The sequence below is a fragment of the Thunnus albacares genome, chromosome 10 (genome assembly GCF_914725855.1).
Source record: "Thunnus albacares chromosome 10, fThuAlb1.1, whole genome shotgun sequence".
NCBI classification, from domain to species: Eukaryota; Metazoa; Chordata; class Actinopteri; order Scombriformes; family Scombridae; genus Thunnus; species Thunnus albacares.
The window spans coordinates 31,625,157-31,641,007 of record NC_058115.1 but is presented as its reverse complement, the minus strand read 5'-3'; the positions used below and the strand labels follow the sequence as shown (position 1 = coordinate 31,641,007).

The 15,851-nt window shown below is 39.1% G+C and overlaps 1 protein-coding gene across 4 annotated transcripts in view; it reads left to right on the top strand.

The window, feature by feature from the left end:
• Positions 1-1,366: 1,366 nt before the first annotated feature.
• Positions 1,367-15,851, top strand: part of shtn3 (shootin 3) — a 43,481-nt gene continuing 28,996 nt past the window's right edge. For all 4 annotated transcript variants that reach the window (XM_044363965.1, XM_044363964.1, XM_044363963.1 and 1 more), the window contains exons 1-2: positions 1,367-1,655; positions 7,806-7,866. In XM_044363965.1, coding sequence (XP_044219900.1) covers positions 1,584-1,655; positions 7,806-7,866 — 133 coding nt within the window. In that variant the 5' untranslated portion in view covers positions 1,367-1,583. The remainder of the gene's footprint in view (positions 1,656-7,805; positions 7,867-15,851) is intronic.

The following is a 15,851-nucleotide window of genomic DNA, read 5'->3' as shown; positions in this document are numbered from 1 at the left end:
GTTTGTCACAAACAAATCTATTTTCATTCCATATGAATTTATTTATGTAGTATTTTTAGGTAGTTATTTTTTATTCATAGTGTTTATAGTCTACCAGAAATAAATAAAAATACTTTTATTTGACCTCAGGATTTCTGAAATCTTTATTACAGTTATTATTACCTATGAAATACTAGACCAACTAATACTGATTAGCAGTGTCATGATGATGATGATGATGATGATGATGATGATGATGATGATGATGATGATGATGGCTTTTTTTCACGTTTATTTATTTAGGGAAGTTTCACTGAGAGGCATCTTATTATATTAAGATACAAAATGATGAAAATGTCTTTTAAAATGTCCTGTAATTGCATAATAGCGCCACTAGATGCTGCTGTAGGGCAGCTGTTTCCCCATGTAGACACACACACACACACACACTGTAGAAATGTGTCTAAACAGCTCAGTGTTCAAAGGTTGACCTTTACAGCTGATCTGAAGTCTCTGGAGGAAGCAACCAGTTTTTTTAAAAAAAATGTTTTAACTAAATTTACATTTACAGACGTCACACTGAGGATTGAACAGGTCATGATGCAGGTGACGTGATGTGAGGTAATGTCAGCTCTGATTGGTCAAATGAGCTCAAAATGTCTACTGCCTTTTCTTGTAACTTAAATTACAATTGAAATGATGGTGACTGGATAATATTATAGGCAAATGTATAATAATAATAATGTAACAGCTACACTGCAGCATTAGGCTTATTAGGCTACATAGATACCACAGATAATAAGCTACAAGGAATACAAAGTGCTTCTCAAAAACAAGAACATAAAACGAGTAAACAACAGTGATTTAGACACATTACACACAAAAAAACAGCCACTCGTTTCTTCTTGCACATGAAAACAGAAAACAAAATAGAAAAGGTTTTTAAAAAGACAAGATAATTATACATTAATGGTTGTTATAAGCTTTTCTCATTTTTCCCTGCTACAAAATGAAACTTGAATGCAACGCGGATGTAGCAGCTGTAGCTCAGAATGATCGAAAGTCGAATTCTCCCTTGAACGCACCATGACACTCTGATGGGACCTTAAAGTGTCAAAAAATTGACCACAGTGTAATAATTGTCATAATAGAAAGCTGCAAGCTATACAACATATAAAACGAAGTAAAACAATCAATTAAAATTGACAGAATTTTTTTGTAACCGCGTCCATCACCTCCGCACACGTGCACAAATGGTTTGGTCCGACTATGCCTGCAGCACTGAGAAGGGAGGAAGAGGAGAGAGGAGGAAGAGGGGGGGGGGGAGGAGGGGTTTAGGGGGAGCCAGATGATGCTGTCAGTGAAAGGAGGAGGAGGAGGGGGAGGATCCTGTCCGCCGGCAGCAGCAGCGCGCAGAGCTGCCCTCCATCCCATGTGTTTGGAAGAAAATTAAAAAAATAAATAATAATGGGCTCGGATCCAGACATGTGCTGTTGAGAATAGACCTCTAGTGTTGCTTTATTTGCTTTTCTTTTTTTAAAAAATCGCCTTATCTGCTTAGAAGGAAACCAAAGTGGGAATACATTTTCACTCTTCTCCTGAAAATGCTTCCCTGCTCATCATCCGCGCAGATGGAGGGATGCGAGGAGGAGAGGGGCGCACACATGCAAACAGAGGTAAACCGATAAAAAAAAACACACACACACACATCCTGACGAGTTTTTGCCTCTGATCCAGTTTATTCTGCATGTAAATCACTCTAAATGTGTTGAAAAATATCTGTTCATGCGTCTGTCTGGTTCAGATGGGACATTTTGCAGGCTAATTTCAGCCGGTATAATTCGCCGGCCGGCTTCTCCTGGAGGTTATTGTAGACATCAAAGAGCCGGACCCCTCCCTAAATTTGTCGCTCTTCTCGCCATTTAAGCAGAGAGGAGAAATTATACCTTAGTTTTGTATCAGAGATTAATTTTTCTGATGGTTTCATGAGCAAGTAACGAGATTTTTTAACGGATTTTAGTCTCTTTTTTTAAAAAAATTATTGTTATTTTACAGGGAAATGTGCTGAGAAGAAAGAGTCTGATTCTGGGCTGTAATCTGACTTCATGCTATAATGAAAAAGCCTCGCCTCAGGTTTGAGCTGATATTTAGCAGAACTAGTTTATATGAGGCCTCACATCTCTTATCTTGTGGAGGATTTAACCTTAAAGATCCAAATATAGCAGATATTGAACCCCCAACCCCTTTCAATGGTCATGCCTTGCTTTATTCACATAATTAGCCAGGGTACTGAACACACAACCTATTAGCCTTCATCAGTGACCTATAAGGACTAAATTAAACCCCTAAACCAGTCAATGCTGGTGCCTTGCTTCATTCACTGGCTTAAATTGGGAAGTGAACCCTCAGCCTTCAGGGTTTGCAAGTGTCTTGCTCTCCCCGTTGACTCACAAAGAGAGAATAGAACTCGCAACCTTTCTTTGCTCTACACATTAAGTGAATTTCTTCTTAAACCCTGTCAGTGTGAGTGCCTTGCTCTAATCACAGAGTTACTGGGAACTGAACCCCCAACCATTAAATGTGTGTTATATACACAGAAATTGACCCTTTTTGCTTCCCATTGCATTACATTGGGAATTTGACTCCTAACTCCTTCATGTGTTGCTCCAGTCAGAGTATCAGATAATATAAAACACCATTTAATCAGTTAGCACCCAACAACTACAATTCCCATGATTCTTTGCAGTGGCTAAGCTAAGTACAGGCTGGTATATATTTTTGTTTGACGTCAAATAAAATAATAATCTTTAGCATGAAGGTTCATTCTTGACTTTTAAGGAAAATGCATATTTAACAAGACAATCTAGGCTCAATGGTCCATTTACTAGCTTTCAACCACATTTCACGGTCTTCATTAAGTAAATGGAGCTCAGTCATGCATGCTATCATGCACCTGACCACCATGGTTCCTTCCCATCACATGACTGAAGTTCCACACTCAGGTCTTGTGATAACAACTGAGCTGCAACTCCATTCACCGAATGAAGACCATGAAATGCAGCTGAAAGCTACAAAAGCTAATAAGTGCATCTTAAAATTGATATTATTTTGTTACATATGACAAAGTGTTGAAATTGTACAGTTCTATGTAGTGGTACATACCTACTAATTTATCTTAGAATATGGACAGTAGAGCTGAAATGATCAGTCGATTAATTGCTTTTGATAATTGATTAATAATTTCATTGAATTTTCAAGCAAAAATAACAAACATTGCCCAGTTTGTGGTTTCCAGTGAGGCTGTGCTCCTTTTCTTTGTCATGATAGTTAAGTGAATATTGCATTTTTTCACTACTCTGACATTTTATTGATAAAACAATAAAGCGAGTAATTGAGAAAGTAATTAGCAGATTAATCAATAATGGAAGTTATCTTTAGTTGCAAGTCTATGGACAGAAAACATAACATGTCTCAGCTTTTTAGAAAGACAAATGTGAGAAACAGATCCAATCCCCAATATCTACACAATTCCAATAAGAAATAATAAATTTAAAAAAGTGCAGAAAGAGATTTTGCATCTAATATACTAGCATAATATAATTAGCAACATAGCTAACTTAGCGTAACATAAAAAAACAGACTTTCTTGTTTCGTCCAACTGTTACTGTCCAACATGTGAGCATTGAAGGCTGAAATGTATTAAACCTGCGAGCCATCGACCATCACCGGTCACTGCCACACTGCTGCACCAGAACCGAGAAAACAACAGAACCGAAGCTACAAGCTAATTGCCAATGTGTTATTGTTAAAATTCAAATGACAGTCAGTTACTGTTCATATTTATATACATGTCTGCAGGGAGAAAAACTGTAAGATGATTCGGGCAAAAGCATCTGTCTTCCTGTACAGTTAGAGTAGTGTTGTGTATCCTTCTACTCTCTAAGCAGCGCAGGGAATTGAACCGCTCACCCTGGCAGCGGCACTGCCTTGCTGTCTGCCGGTGAACCCGCTGCCCTCGCTGTGCTCCTCAAGGGAAATCTGAGCTGACAGTGTGTGAGACTGCAGGTAGAGCTGGGAGAAAGTGGGCCAAGTGCTTCCTGCTGCTGGAGGAGACAGAGAGAGAGAGAGAGAGAGAGAGAGAGAGAGACAGCTGGATGCTGAGCGTCCTTTTTGTCCTTTTTATCTTTGAATATCGGGGTGGATATGTCGCAGTTACGCCCTTTTCAAAGTCGCACGTTTTAACCTTTAAGCCCAATCAGGCCAACAAGTTATTTCATTAAATGTCATAGATTGAAGAAGTCATGGAAGAAGTACTCAGATCCTTTACTTAAGTAAAAGTAACAGTACAGCAATGTAAAAGTACTGAATTACAAGTAAAAGTCTTGCATGAAAAATCCTACTTTATTCAAAGTATTACCAGCAAAATATAATTAAAGTATTGCAGTAAAAGTAGTGGTTTGGTCCCTCTGACTGATATATTATTATATATGACATCATTAGATTATTAATAGTGAAGCATCAGTGTTAGAGCAGCATGTTACTGTTGTAGCTGCTGGAGGTGGAGCTAGTTTACACTACTTTATATACAGTTAGCTAGTTTTGCTGCAGTCACATGGATTCAGGTGGACAGAAGAAGGCAAACTGGATATCATTTTAATGGACGAGAGCAGGACGGTAAAATTAGGTGAAGCCAGCAAAGAATACTGACAGTGATAACGGTAGACGACTTTTTCCGTCCTCCGCAATGGAATTTACAACCAGATGTTACATAGAAACAGAGAAGCTGACATATGGAAGGCAAAATATGTCACTTTATTAAGTTTTATTATTTTTTCAGAAAGTTACCATTTAAATTCCCAATATGTGGTTAGTTTATCAAAATAACGCCTGTTTGGAAATTTGCTTCTATGTTTTCGGAGATGTGGGGGAGCCACTGGTCGAGTCCTGCCATTCCATCGGACTGTCCAAAAGGGGTTGTCCATCTGCCGTCTGCTGTCTGCCTGAATCCATACGAATGCAGCTTTAGTCCAGTTGTTCCTAACCAAGGGCTCACACCCAGATAAATCTGAGGGTTATGATACATAAATCTGTTTTCATACTTTTTCTCTAATCTTTGATTTTTGCTGAAATATTGGATCATTCGAACATTTATTGAAATGAAAGCATGTGAGAAGTTTAGAGGGAAAAATCACTATTTGGTGGAGCTGTTAACAACTCATAGACATGTGAAATGTGACCCCGACTACACACTGCTTTTTGTAAGATGTCAAAAGCCAAAAAAGGTTGGAAACCACTGGTTTCATCTTTAACAATGTGTTGTATTTTAAAAGCTTGTTATATTATCCATTGTGTCAAATCTTCATCTGTAGTGACTACTCGCTGGGCTAGTTGATGAACTACTGTAGCTGGCGAGCTAACTGCTAACTCAATCAGAGTAGTTCCCTATTTCAGCTTCAGTTTCCTTCCTCCTGGCATTTTCTTTAGGCTTGCACACAATGTCGTTCAAAAAAAACGTTATTGACGAGGGAAAATAAAGCTCTGTGAGCAAACTCTGTTAGCATGTTAGCTGAGCTCAGTTGCTAGCAGGAATTGACTTCAGTTTATTCAAAAGACATATTTGCACCATTGACTCCTGTCTGCAAACCTTTGCTCTTGTGTGGAATAGCTTTTACTTCAATAAATGAGGTTAAAAAAAGTGAATGGTGGAACACAGTTTACAAGCTACAGTAGCTTCCTCCATTTTTTTGGACAATAAAGTCGGCTTGATATTGGTCAATGTGCAAATTCATGAGATGCAAAATATCCGTGTGGACTTATTTTGCCCTCTGTGATTTTGTTGGAACCAAATTGGATTTGGGTCAGATGAAGCATCGTGTTACCGCATAATGTAGAATAACTAAAAGATAAACAAGGAACAAAATGATATAATGAATGGTTGTACATGGAGTCAGTCATGTCCTCTGATGGTTGTTCGACCCTGAAGAGACAGTTTTCTTTGTCTGTTGACTGTTATTTTTGTTAGGCTTTATGAGTTCCAATTACCATTTTAAATGAACCGTGTGCAGCTTCACCGTTATTGACTGTGGTCACTCAGAAGGCCACCGTGGATCTCTGTCCTGAAAACAAAAGAGGCAGAAGCTTCGATACTGGCTAAAAAATGAGATGATGTCATTCTCTTGTTAACCTGAATTTGAACAGAGTGGGAGGGGAAGAAAAAATAATTGATCATTGAGTATAAAATCACCACAAGGAGTTAGTTGGTTAGGCAGAAAACTGGATCTCGGGTTAGGGCTAGGCTAATTTGTACTTGTTAACCTCAGTGACATTTGCAGTTGCTGCTGCTGTCAACCAAGTTTCATCCCTCTGACATCCAAACCAGGATTCTCCACAGCTGCTCACCCTAAATTTAGCACAACAGGGGATACTTACATCAGATCAGAAAATTACAGCCTTTTTGCCTTTTGTAAGGCAGCCGTCAAGTCAGCGGGAGCAGAGGGAGTCAGTCTGTTATCAGAAGTGATAGGTAGTCAGTGTTATTGTGAAGGCCAGGCAACATTTAGAGACGATAGAGATGGGCAGCGCAGCCTTCAGCAGGGAGGAGGATCAGGCACAATGAATATTTATATGGAGAGCATAGAGAGTAGAAATCTGCCTCGACTGCACTTTCTTAAGTCTCCTGAGACTGAAATGTTGGCTCCCAAAATTTCCAATTTTTTGGTGCGTTTGAAGATCGACAGAGGCTGCTCTCCATTAAAGCCACAGTCAGCATGTTGTGAGCGGTTTATTTGAACCCTGTAGTTTCTTGTCATGGCCACTGGACACCAGTTGGGATTGTTATTTTAAATTTTTGTGTGCAATCTATTTTGAGGTTTATGGTTTTGAAAGCAGCATACAAGAAGACAGTGGGCCATTCTGACAATTCAAAGGAAAATCTGGGATCTAAAAAATGCTTTAGTTCTCTCTGCAGTTCAGTTTTCCAGTTGAAAATAATGTCATTCAGACTCTGGTGGCACTAAATAAAAGTCAGAGAAGTTATGAGTCAGCTGAAGAGTTTTGCTCACAAAATCAGTTCTTTCTGTAGGTTATGGACCCTGGCTGGTACCAAGGGTAAAATTTTTCATATAGTAGCTTGTGCACTGAAATTATTCATTGAATCATTCATATTAATAATTCAGTTTAGTATAGGGGTTTTATTTGTGAGGCTGGAGGAGAGGCAAAGGTCTTGGTGGATTGACAGACCTGACTGCAGGTCTTGGGATGTGGCATTTTTTTCTGTTGAGGAAGAAGCTGAAGCGAGTAGACATGAATAAAGTAGATATACAATAAATAAAAACAGTTATTTAAAACTAGTTTTGGTCGAGTTTTGTCTGCTGTAACATTGAACATCAATTTGATTTTATATGTGTTTTTGCATACATTTGCTATATATTGTGATGATTAATATATTCTTATCATGATCTAGATTTCAACCACATTACCAAACCTTAAGGAAGTCTGTAGCTTCAGTATCTCCTGCTACTATCAGAAACATATTAAGTCATTTGAGCAACACGTCAACATAAACAATCAAATATTTGTTACCAGTCAGGCTCCATGGTTCATCATCTTCAGCTTTTAAATACAGACCAATAAATTTCAGGTAACATTTGGGGATTATAGTGTTTTGTGTCTTCTAACAGCCAAGCTTCTAAACTGTTGTACAGCCTGTGGTTGTAAGTGACTCACTGTGTGTGTAACTGAACGCTGCTGCTGGTATCAGTGACCTGTATATTCAGTCTGTTGTGGAACATGATCTCACACATTGACCCCGCTGTCTGCTCCCGCAGTGCAACAGGCTGACGGAGGAGAGAGACGAGGCCGAGAGACAACTCAAACACATCAAGAGAGGTGAGTCCGCGCTTCCTTACACCTCCTCAGACTCCTCCGCCATCACAGACACCAGGCGTCGTTCAAACTCACAGAACTTTATTTTAAAGTGTAGATCAGACGAACGTGTAGGTTTGTAATCAGTTGGGGAGGCACAGTGAAGTTATTTAAACTCATGGGGTGCTTCTCCAGATGTTCAACCCCACATTTTTAGCCACTCTCATGGCGTGGCTGTAGGAGTTTCAGTGCTGCTTGGTTGGTCGGTCCACCGCTTTGTTTGAGACTGAAATATCGACCGTTGGATGGATTGCTATGAAATTCTATACAGATATTCAAGATCCCCACAGAGTGAATCCCAGTTCCTTTAGTGATCCCCTGACTCTTTTTCTACCACCGCCAGCAGGTTAAAATGTTCACCTATCCAGTTCAATATCTCAACATCTACAAGATGGACTGACAGAATATGTTGCACAGACATTCAAAGTTTCTAGACGATGAATCCTTATCACTTCCATGATCCCTCGACTTCGCCTCTAGCATCCTCATGAGGTTGACATTTTTGCTTCAGAGTGAAATATCTCAACAACAATTTGAAGGATTCATATTAAATTTGGTTCACACATTCATGTCCCCTACAAGATGAATTTAAATAACTTTGGTGATGCTCTGACTTTTCGTCTAGCTTCATCTTCTGGTCAAAGTCTACATTTGTCCAGTGCTTTAGTTTATGACCACATACCTGCAAAACGAATGATATCTCCATCAGCCTGAACTCTGCTTTGTGTTTAGTGCTAATTAGCAAAAGTTGCTATCAAAAAACTATCACGCTAACCAAGGTAAATGCTAAACAACAGCATGTTAGCATTGTAATTGTGAGCATGTTAGCCATGGATGTTTTAGGAACTATATATAAATAAATAAATAAATATATAAAAATTGCTCACCTGGCGTGTAGTCCAAAAAAGTTTTCTAGCTTCTGCATCGTGCGTCCCACTGAATATGTATAGAAGTACTTTTTCCCACTCAACCCAATGACTTTACATTGGGATGATGTCATAAACTTTAAAATCATTTTTCTGGGATTTGGGAAAGTTTTATGAATATAAATCGTATATTATACGAAAGCATTATACTTCGTATATTTAACATTCATAATAGAAAGAGTAACATGGGGGGGGGGGGGGGGGATGCTTTCCTGTTGTCCTTACAACTGTTCATAAATCTAACAGTGTGAGCTCATGGTGTGGTCATTGGTAATGGCTGCCAATGAATGGCTGGCTTTGGATTTCAAAATAAATCCTATTATCTTTATTGATAATAGGATTTATAAGTGAAAACTTTGACAATAGTTGGTACTTAAAGGATAATATGGTTTATTACAACATGTGTGTTGTTCTTATAGTTTTGTCCATCATTCTTATCAGTAATGATATCATTTCTGACCAAATTAATTGCTAAGATTTGGGAGACATCATGGGGAGATGGGGAGATTGGAAACAAACCTCGAGGTTAATCAAACTTTTTTGGAAAAGAAAACAAAGGCAGGCTGTAATGATCCAAACATCCATCACAGTTTACAGACCATCGTCCTGCTTCAACTTTGACCTGCTGTTCTCACCTTAGTTGTGCGCTCACTTTAATTATTACTGACATTTCAGGTGTTCTCACTTTCAGTCTGACCTCCAAATAAAGTGGTTTAGATAATCTGGATTTAACTGTTGGTTTGTTTCCAACCTGTGTGATTGATTGATCGACTGCTCGTGTTTCTTTATCTGTCAGATTTGTTTTTGGTGATGTCAGCTTGTTATTACTGATAGAAATGGAAGACAAAACTACTATGAAACTGGTATTATCCTTTAAATGATTAAATATAGATTTACCCCCAACACACACACTTCTATCCAAATCACCAAGTAGACGGACATATCATCCCGCCTACAACCAGACAGCCGATACCTTCACTTCCTCCCTCTCATCCTTCACACCTTTCCTCCTCACCTCTGGCAACATGACATCTCCGACACCTTGTCCTCTGAATGGGTGTGTTTAAGAGGAGGGGAAGAGGGGGGGGTGTCCCCGTTTCCATGACGACTGTCGGGTTAGGTAGCCAACTGTAGGTCAGTGTTTGTGTGTTGGGGAGTTTAACCTCCTGATTGTGCCCAGTGAGGAGCTGAACGTCTGCCATTATCTGTTGGCTGATAACGCTGCGGCTGCGCTGGTTTCTGTCATGACTATTCACCGAGGTAAGACAATACATAGACAGGAAGTATACAGCTTTTATTAATAATAATTACATATCATATTCCTGTGAGGTGAATAAGAGTGAATAAAAGAAAATTTCATAGCTGCAGGATAAAAACTCAAATGGTTAGTCAGTAACACTTAACTTTAACTTCCACAATTTAGCATTTGTAAGCAGTGTATAAACATGTAATAAATGGTTTATAACACATTATAATATAGTTATGAGAATATGTAAGGACATTTTAAGTGTTTATAATTGTACAATATTCAATATACAACTGTGTTTTACTATATCATCATTCAATATCTGTTTATATTACCAACATCAAGTTATGTTTGTCCAGAGGAGTTATGGCTGTTAACAAATACACTAACACTTATATCTGCTTACAACTACATTATAACATGTTCCAAACCATTTATTGACTTATTAACTTCATTTATTAGCTGTGTATAGTCTGACTATAAATGCTAAATATGGGGACTTAAACTATAAAACATATAATAAAGTATAGTTTTGAAGTTAAGCTTGAGGTGAGACCCTTTCTGTCTGTTGTCATGATTTAAGACAATACAACCAAGTAGAAGACTACCAGCCTCTGAACATTCGGCAGTTTTCTCTGTAGAAAAATTAAAGTCACTTTTTAAATCCTGTGACTTCCTCATATATAATTGTAAAAGGTAAGCAAAGCAATATCTGCTTTCCAAAGAGATTAAGTATGTATTTTCGTGGCCTTTTTACACAAGATGGATTGCAAAGAAACATATTTGTCATGGAGAAGAGGTCAGTGGTGTCAGGCAGTGTGGTCACCTGTTGAGTGAGCTGTTATTGTTCAGAAGGTAACAGGAAACCAGGCAGCCTCCACCTGGAGCTTCACCTCGGTGTGGTGTTTCAATTGGTTTTTTTTACAGCCTGAACTGTACATTAAGACAAGACGTTGATAGAGTGCGTGCCTTGTGGTTGAAGGTGGAGGAAAGGTTTGTTTGTAGTCTTTTAGCATTTGTCTGGGGTATATGTGCAATAACACAACCAAACTGTCTTTTCTAGATGGTAACCTTTAGGGATAACCACTAGAACGATGAATAGGATTACAAAAGCGCCAAAACAAAACAAAACAAATAAAAAAAAAACTGTTCTGCTTGGGTGATCAACCACTGGAATAATTTACCATTCGTCATCATAAAAGCCTAAAATAAAATTACCTGATACAGACTTTTAATAGTTTATTATGACAAATATCAAATGAAGAATGTAGGTTTTAGTCCTGCTAGCAGTTGTATGGAGGACGATGTTGGTCAGTTGGTCCACTACTTTGGTCCAGACTGAAATATCTAAACAACTATTGGATGGATCACCATGAGATTTTGAAAGTATATTCATGGTCGCCAGTGGATGAAACCCATTAACTTTGGTGATCTTCTAACTTTTCCTCTAGTGTCGCCCGGAGGTTCAGATTTTGAGTGAAATGTGTTTATAACTACTGAAATTTAGCACAGACGTTCATGTACCCTTCAGGACTGATATGCAATAATTTTGCATAGCGCCATCATCAGGTCAAAATTTTAGTTTGTCCAAAACTAATTACACTCCCATCCACTTCAGCTGTAGTTTGTTTTTAGTGCTAAATTACCACATGCTAAACGAAGATGGTGAACAGAGTAAACATTATACATGTTAGCATTGTCAATGTGACCATATTAGCATGCCGATGTTAGCATTTAGTGCAAACCTCCACTGTGACAAAGCACAGCTGGTAGCAAGGCCGTAGACTATTATTCTTCAGGTGTTTAGCTCCGGCCTGGTGTTACTTACCTTGTAAAGTTTAGATTTAGACAGTTTAAAAGGAATTTGGCGACCGCCTGCTGAATGGTTGTGGATGGTAGAAAAAATGCAGAAGAAGAAACAAGAGCTGAAAGAAAACAAACAGATCGATAGGTCTAGGTTATGTTTTCTTATACCCTTCATCACACATCATAGTCAAGTGTGTTCATATTATATGATTTACTCTCACTGCCATTACGATAATGGAGGAGGTATTGTCTTTCATAAAGAGTGTTGCTGTGAAAGGCCGACACACAGTATGTAATTGAGATTGGCTAAAAGTCAGTTCTGTCAGCACTCAACAGCAGTTTTTAAGTTTTTTGTTGGTTTAAATATATGTTTAAATTTTAAATTTATTTTATTTGAGAGGGACCATAGAAAGATGACAGGAAATGACTGGAGGGAGGGGAGGGATGGACACTGTGATTACATAGTCAGACCCCTAGGCCATCCCTGATTGTCTAAGAGGGATGCAGATGCACTTTTATTTAAAAGCCAAAAGTGAAACAAAAGAATAAAAACTAAGATACGTACTGAAGCAGCAAAACTGGACCTCAAATCCTCATAGTCAGCAAAAACTCTAATCTGCCTTTTCATTACGGACGCCGTCACTTCATACGCTCAGTCTCTCATTCATTCACTCATTTATTCATTCACTGCCTGTCCCCTGAGCAGACAGCAGTCGCTCTTGTCATGTTATTCCCATGAATTATTAAAACCTTCTCCCATGAATTATTCAGCAGCAGAAAATGGGGGAAGGATGAGTGTGTGTGTGTGTGTGAGGGAGGGAGGGGGTTACCACTCCTGAATAACTCTTTATCCTTTGTGGCCCCTCAAAAGGCTTTTCTACCTGCTACTCCATATTTGATAGCCACATGTTAATGGATTTAATGAGGTAGACTGGTCTCGCCGGCAGGTACTTGATTTCAGGCTCGTTTGAATCTGAAAGGCCAGACTGAGGGAGTTCAGCACAGATTGACTGTCTATAAAACAGTGAAAACATGACCTGACCTGTAACTCTCTGTGAGGTAATGCGCTCAATATCGTTGACGGATGAGCTCACTCATGATCACACTGACAGTGAATTTAATCTGTGATGCATCTGGGTTTCTAAATTACTTTGTCGTTGATTTTTTTTTTTTTTTTAACCCTAACCCTAACACTTTCATTCAGAGTGAAATATCTCAACAATTATTATTTTATGACAATTTGTACATTTTGACAATTATGCTCCCCAGAGGATGAATCGTAATGACACCATCAGCAGGTTGCTTGGTCTAAAACAAGCTATATATACCCCTATAAGCTAGAGGGCGCTATCCATTGAACATAAATATATGTTGTTTTAGGGCACTCGCTGAAGCGTTTGATCCTGTTCTTCTTCTTGGGAGGACAGTCTCTCCAATACTCACTATATGAACAACCTACCTTTCTAAAATTTTATCTATACAGCCATCATTTTTAAATGTGGGAAGGTAGTTGATTGAAAGCAGCAGCAAGAAAAAGAAAGTGTTAGAGGACAGGAATATTAGCAACAGGGAGGTAAAAACACTGATTCTCATCTTTTTTTTTAGAGAAAGTGATGAAAGTTGAAGAAAGTCTATGAAAAGGTTTCTTTGAATCTCAGTTCAAGGAGCTTTTGTTGGTCTTGAATGTTGTAGCTCTTTATGTTAAAATGGGAAAAACTGCCTTTGCCTCTTCGCCACAGCTATGACTGCATGTTACTGAGATTTTCAGCTGCTAGGAAGCAGGCGGAGCAGATGTCTGACAGTCTGTAATTTATGCTTTGTATTAAGACACGCAGCAGAACAAGTTGTTTGCAAAGGAGTTGAGTGTCAAACATGGCTCAGGATGAGATTTTAATAGCGGCCAAAATCTCTCTCCAAATTTCAAATTAGATGCAGGCAGAGAAATACATTTGGGTTGGTTTCCGAATGACAAGAAACTGGAAAAAAGGAATGTTAAAAAAACATATATATATGTAAAAACTGCAGGCAATGGAAAGACACCTTCTAGGGAAATCGATAAAAATATCCCGCCTCAAAAACAAAAGAGAAGAAATGAATCAAGATGAAAAAGAAACACAGAGGAGACAGGTACATTCACAGCACAGTGCTCCAAAAAAAGACATGAATAAATAACCTTAGTTTCATGAATCGAAATGGTTTAAGATGAAGGTAGATATTCTTCAGAGTATTTCTTTTCACTCACGCAATCTCAGGCTCTTTGCAGTGTCATCTGAAGCTGTAACTGAACAAGTAGCTGGAAGCTAACTGTGATACCACTTTACAAAACTGATCGCCTGTGGCACTGTTAGCTTATGCAGCCTACTTATTCAGTCTACTGTACTTAGATAAAAGCCTGTGGCAGCACTTTTCCCTGCATTAAAGTGCTCTTGAAAATACTGTAATTACCAACACATTCTCATTCCCAACTCATCACATACCGATGCCTGGTCAGGACTGTATAAAAATAATTGATGTAGCCACCATGACGTTACCCATTTGTTTGTGGACTCCCATTTTGAAGACTCGAGTTTGGCATTTTGACTGTCACCATCTTGGTTTTTTGGAGCCAGAAGTGATGAGAGGTGAACATATTTGGATGAGAGAGTGGAGCTGGGAAGGAGCTTCTCAGGGTCCAACTACAGCACCTCATGCACCCAAGCCCCCAGGAACAGCGCCGGGCTGTGAGGCCAATTTGACATAGTGGCCAAACCGTGTAATTACAACATCACGTGATGCAATTGGGCCCAAAAAGACTTTTTTCTATAGACTTACATTGTGAAATAGACGTCCCCATTCTTTTTTATCCCCATTCAAGTTAGCCGGAGGGTTAAACTGGAAGTAGCCGGCTCAGCCAGCAAAAGCCACTAGTGCGGCTGCTCTATGGGCCCAATGATCCCCGACGATCTGGGTAATTTTATACACGGAAGTCAAACTTTTTTGGCTTCATGTGCCAATGAGCAACTTTCACAGGAATGAACGGGGCCCCGCCTCCAACGCTGTATCCAGTTCTCTTTATACATCCACTCATGCACCGCCGTGGTAGCGACTTGTCAATCACAAGGTAGTCACGCCCTAAAGCATACCTTGCTTTATCGTCTATTTTGCTCTAAATGGGACCCTAATTTACAAAAAGAACATCATGCTATATCGAAGAAACTACCAAAACTCTCTAGTTTTATCATTGGTTAATTTTAAAGAGAGTGTTGACTGTCTCTGTACAGCTAATTAACATTAGCATAAATGGTTTTATCACTTCGCTTTTTGACAGCTGTTTTGTGTTGTATATTGTCTATTAATGCTGGCTGGGTTAACAGCTCAAAATGTAGCAAATGGAGGCAACAACAGTAGCTACAGCGGCTTCATCGGTAACAGGAGGTTGGACCAAAACAGGTAACCTGCAAGTAAGACAAGACAAAGCTGTATTAACATACTGAAGATAATGATACTGCCTATCATTTGACATCAAAACAGTGGTGGTTTGGTAGCTTGCAAACGTCCACTAACGTAGCAAAGCAGTCTGTGCGTGACCATAACAACACAGCTAATGTTAGCTGAGCCTCACAAGACGCTGTTGTCAGCTGTTCGCCAGCTGTTCGCCTGCTGTTCGCCAGCTGTTCGCCAGCTGTTCGCCAGCTGTTCGCCAGCCGCTGAACCACCGCTGTTTTGATGTCAAATGATAGGCAGTATCATCATCTTTGATATTTTAATACAGCTTCGTCTTGTCTTACCTGCAGGTTATGTGTTTTGGTCCAACCTCCTGTTACTGATATAGCCGCTGTAGCTGACCTCTGCCATTGCTGTTTATGTTGAGAAGCAGCCGGATGTTCCAGACAGCTTTGCTCCTGCTAGGTATCGAAATTTGGACAAGAATGTTTTGACATTCGATAGTATTGAAGCAATTTGGTTGGTTCCATTAAAGTATCGAAGTTTGG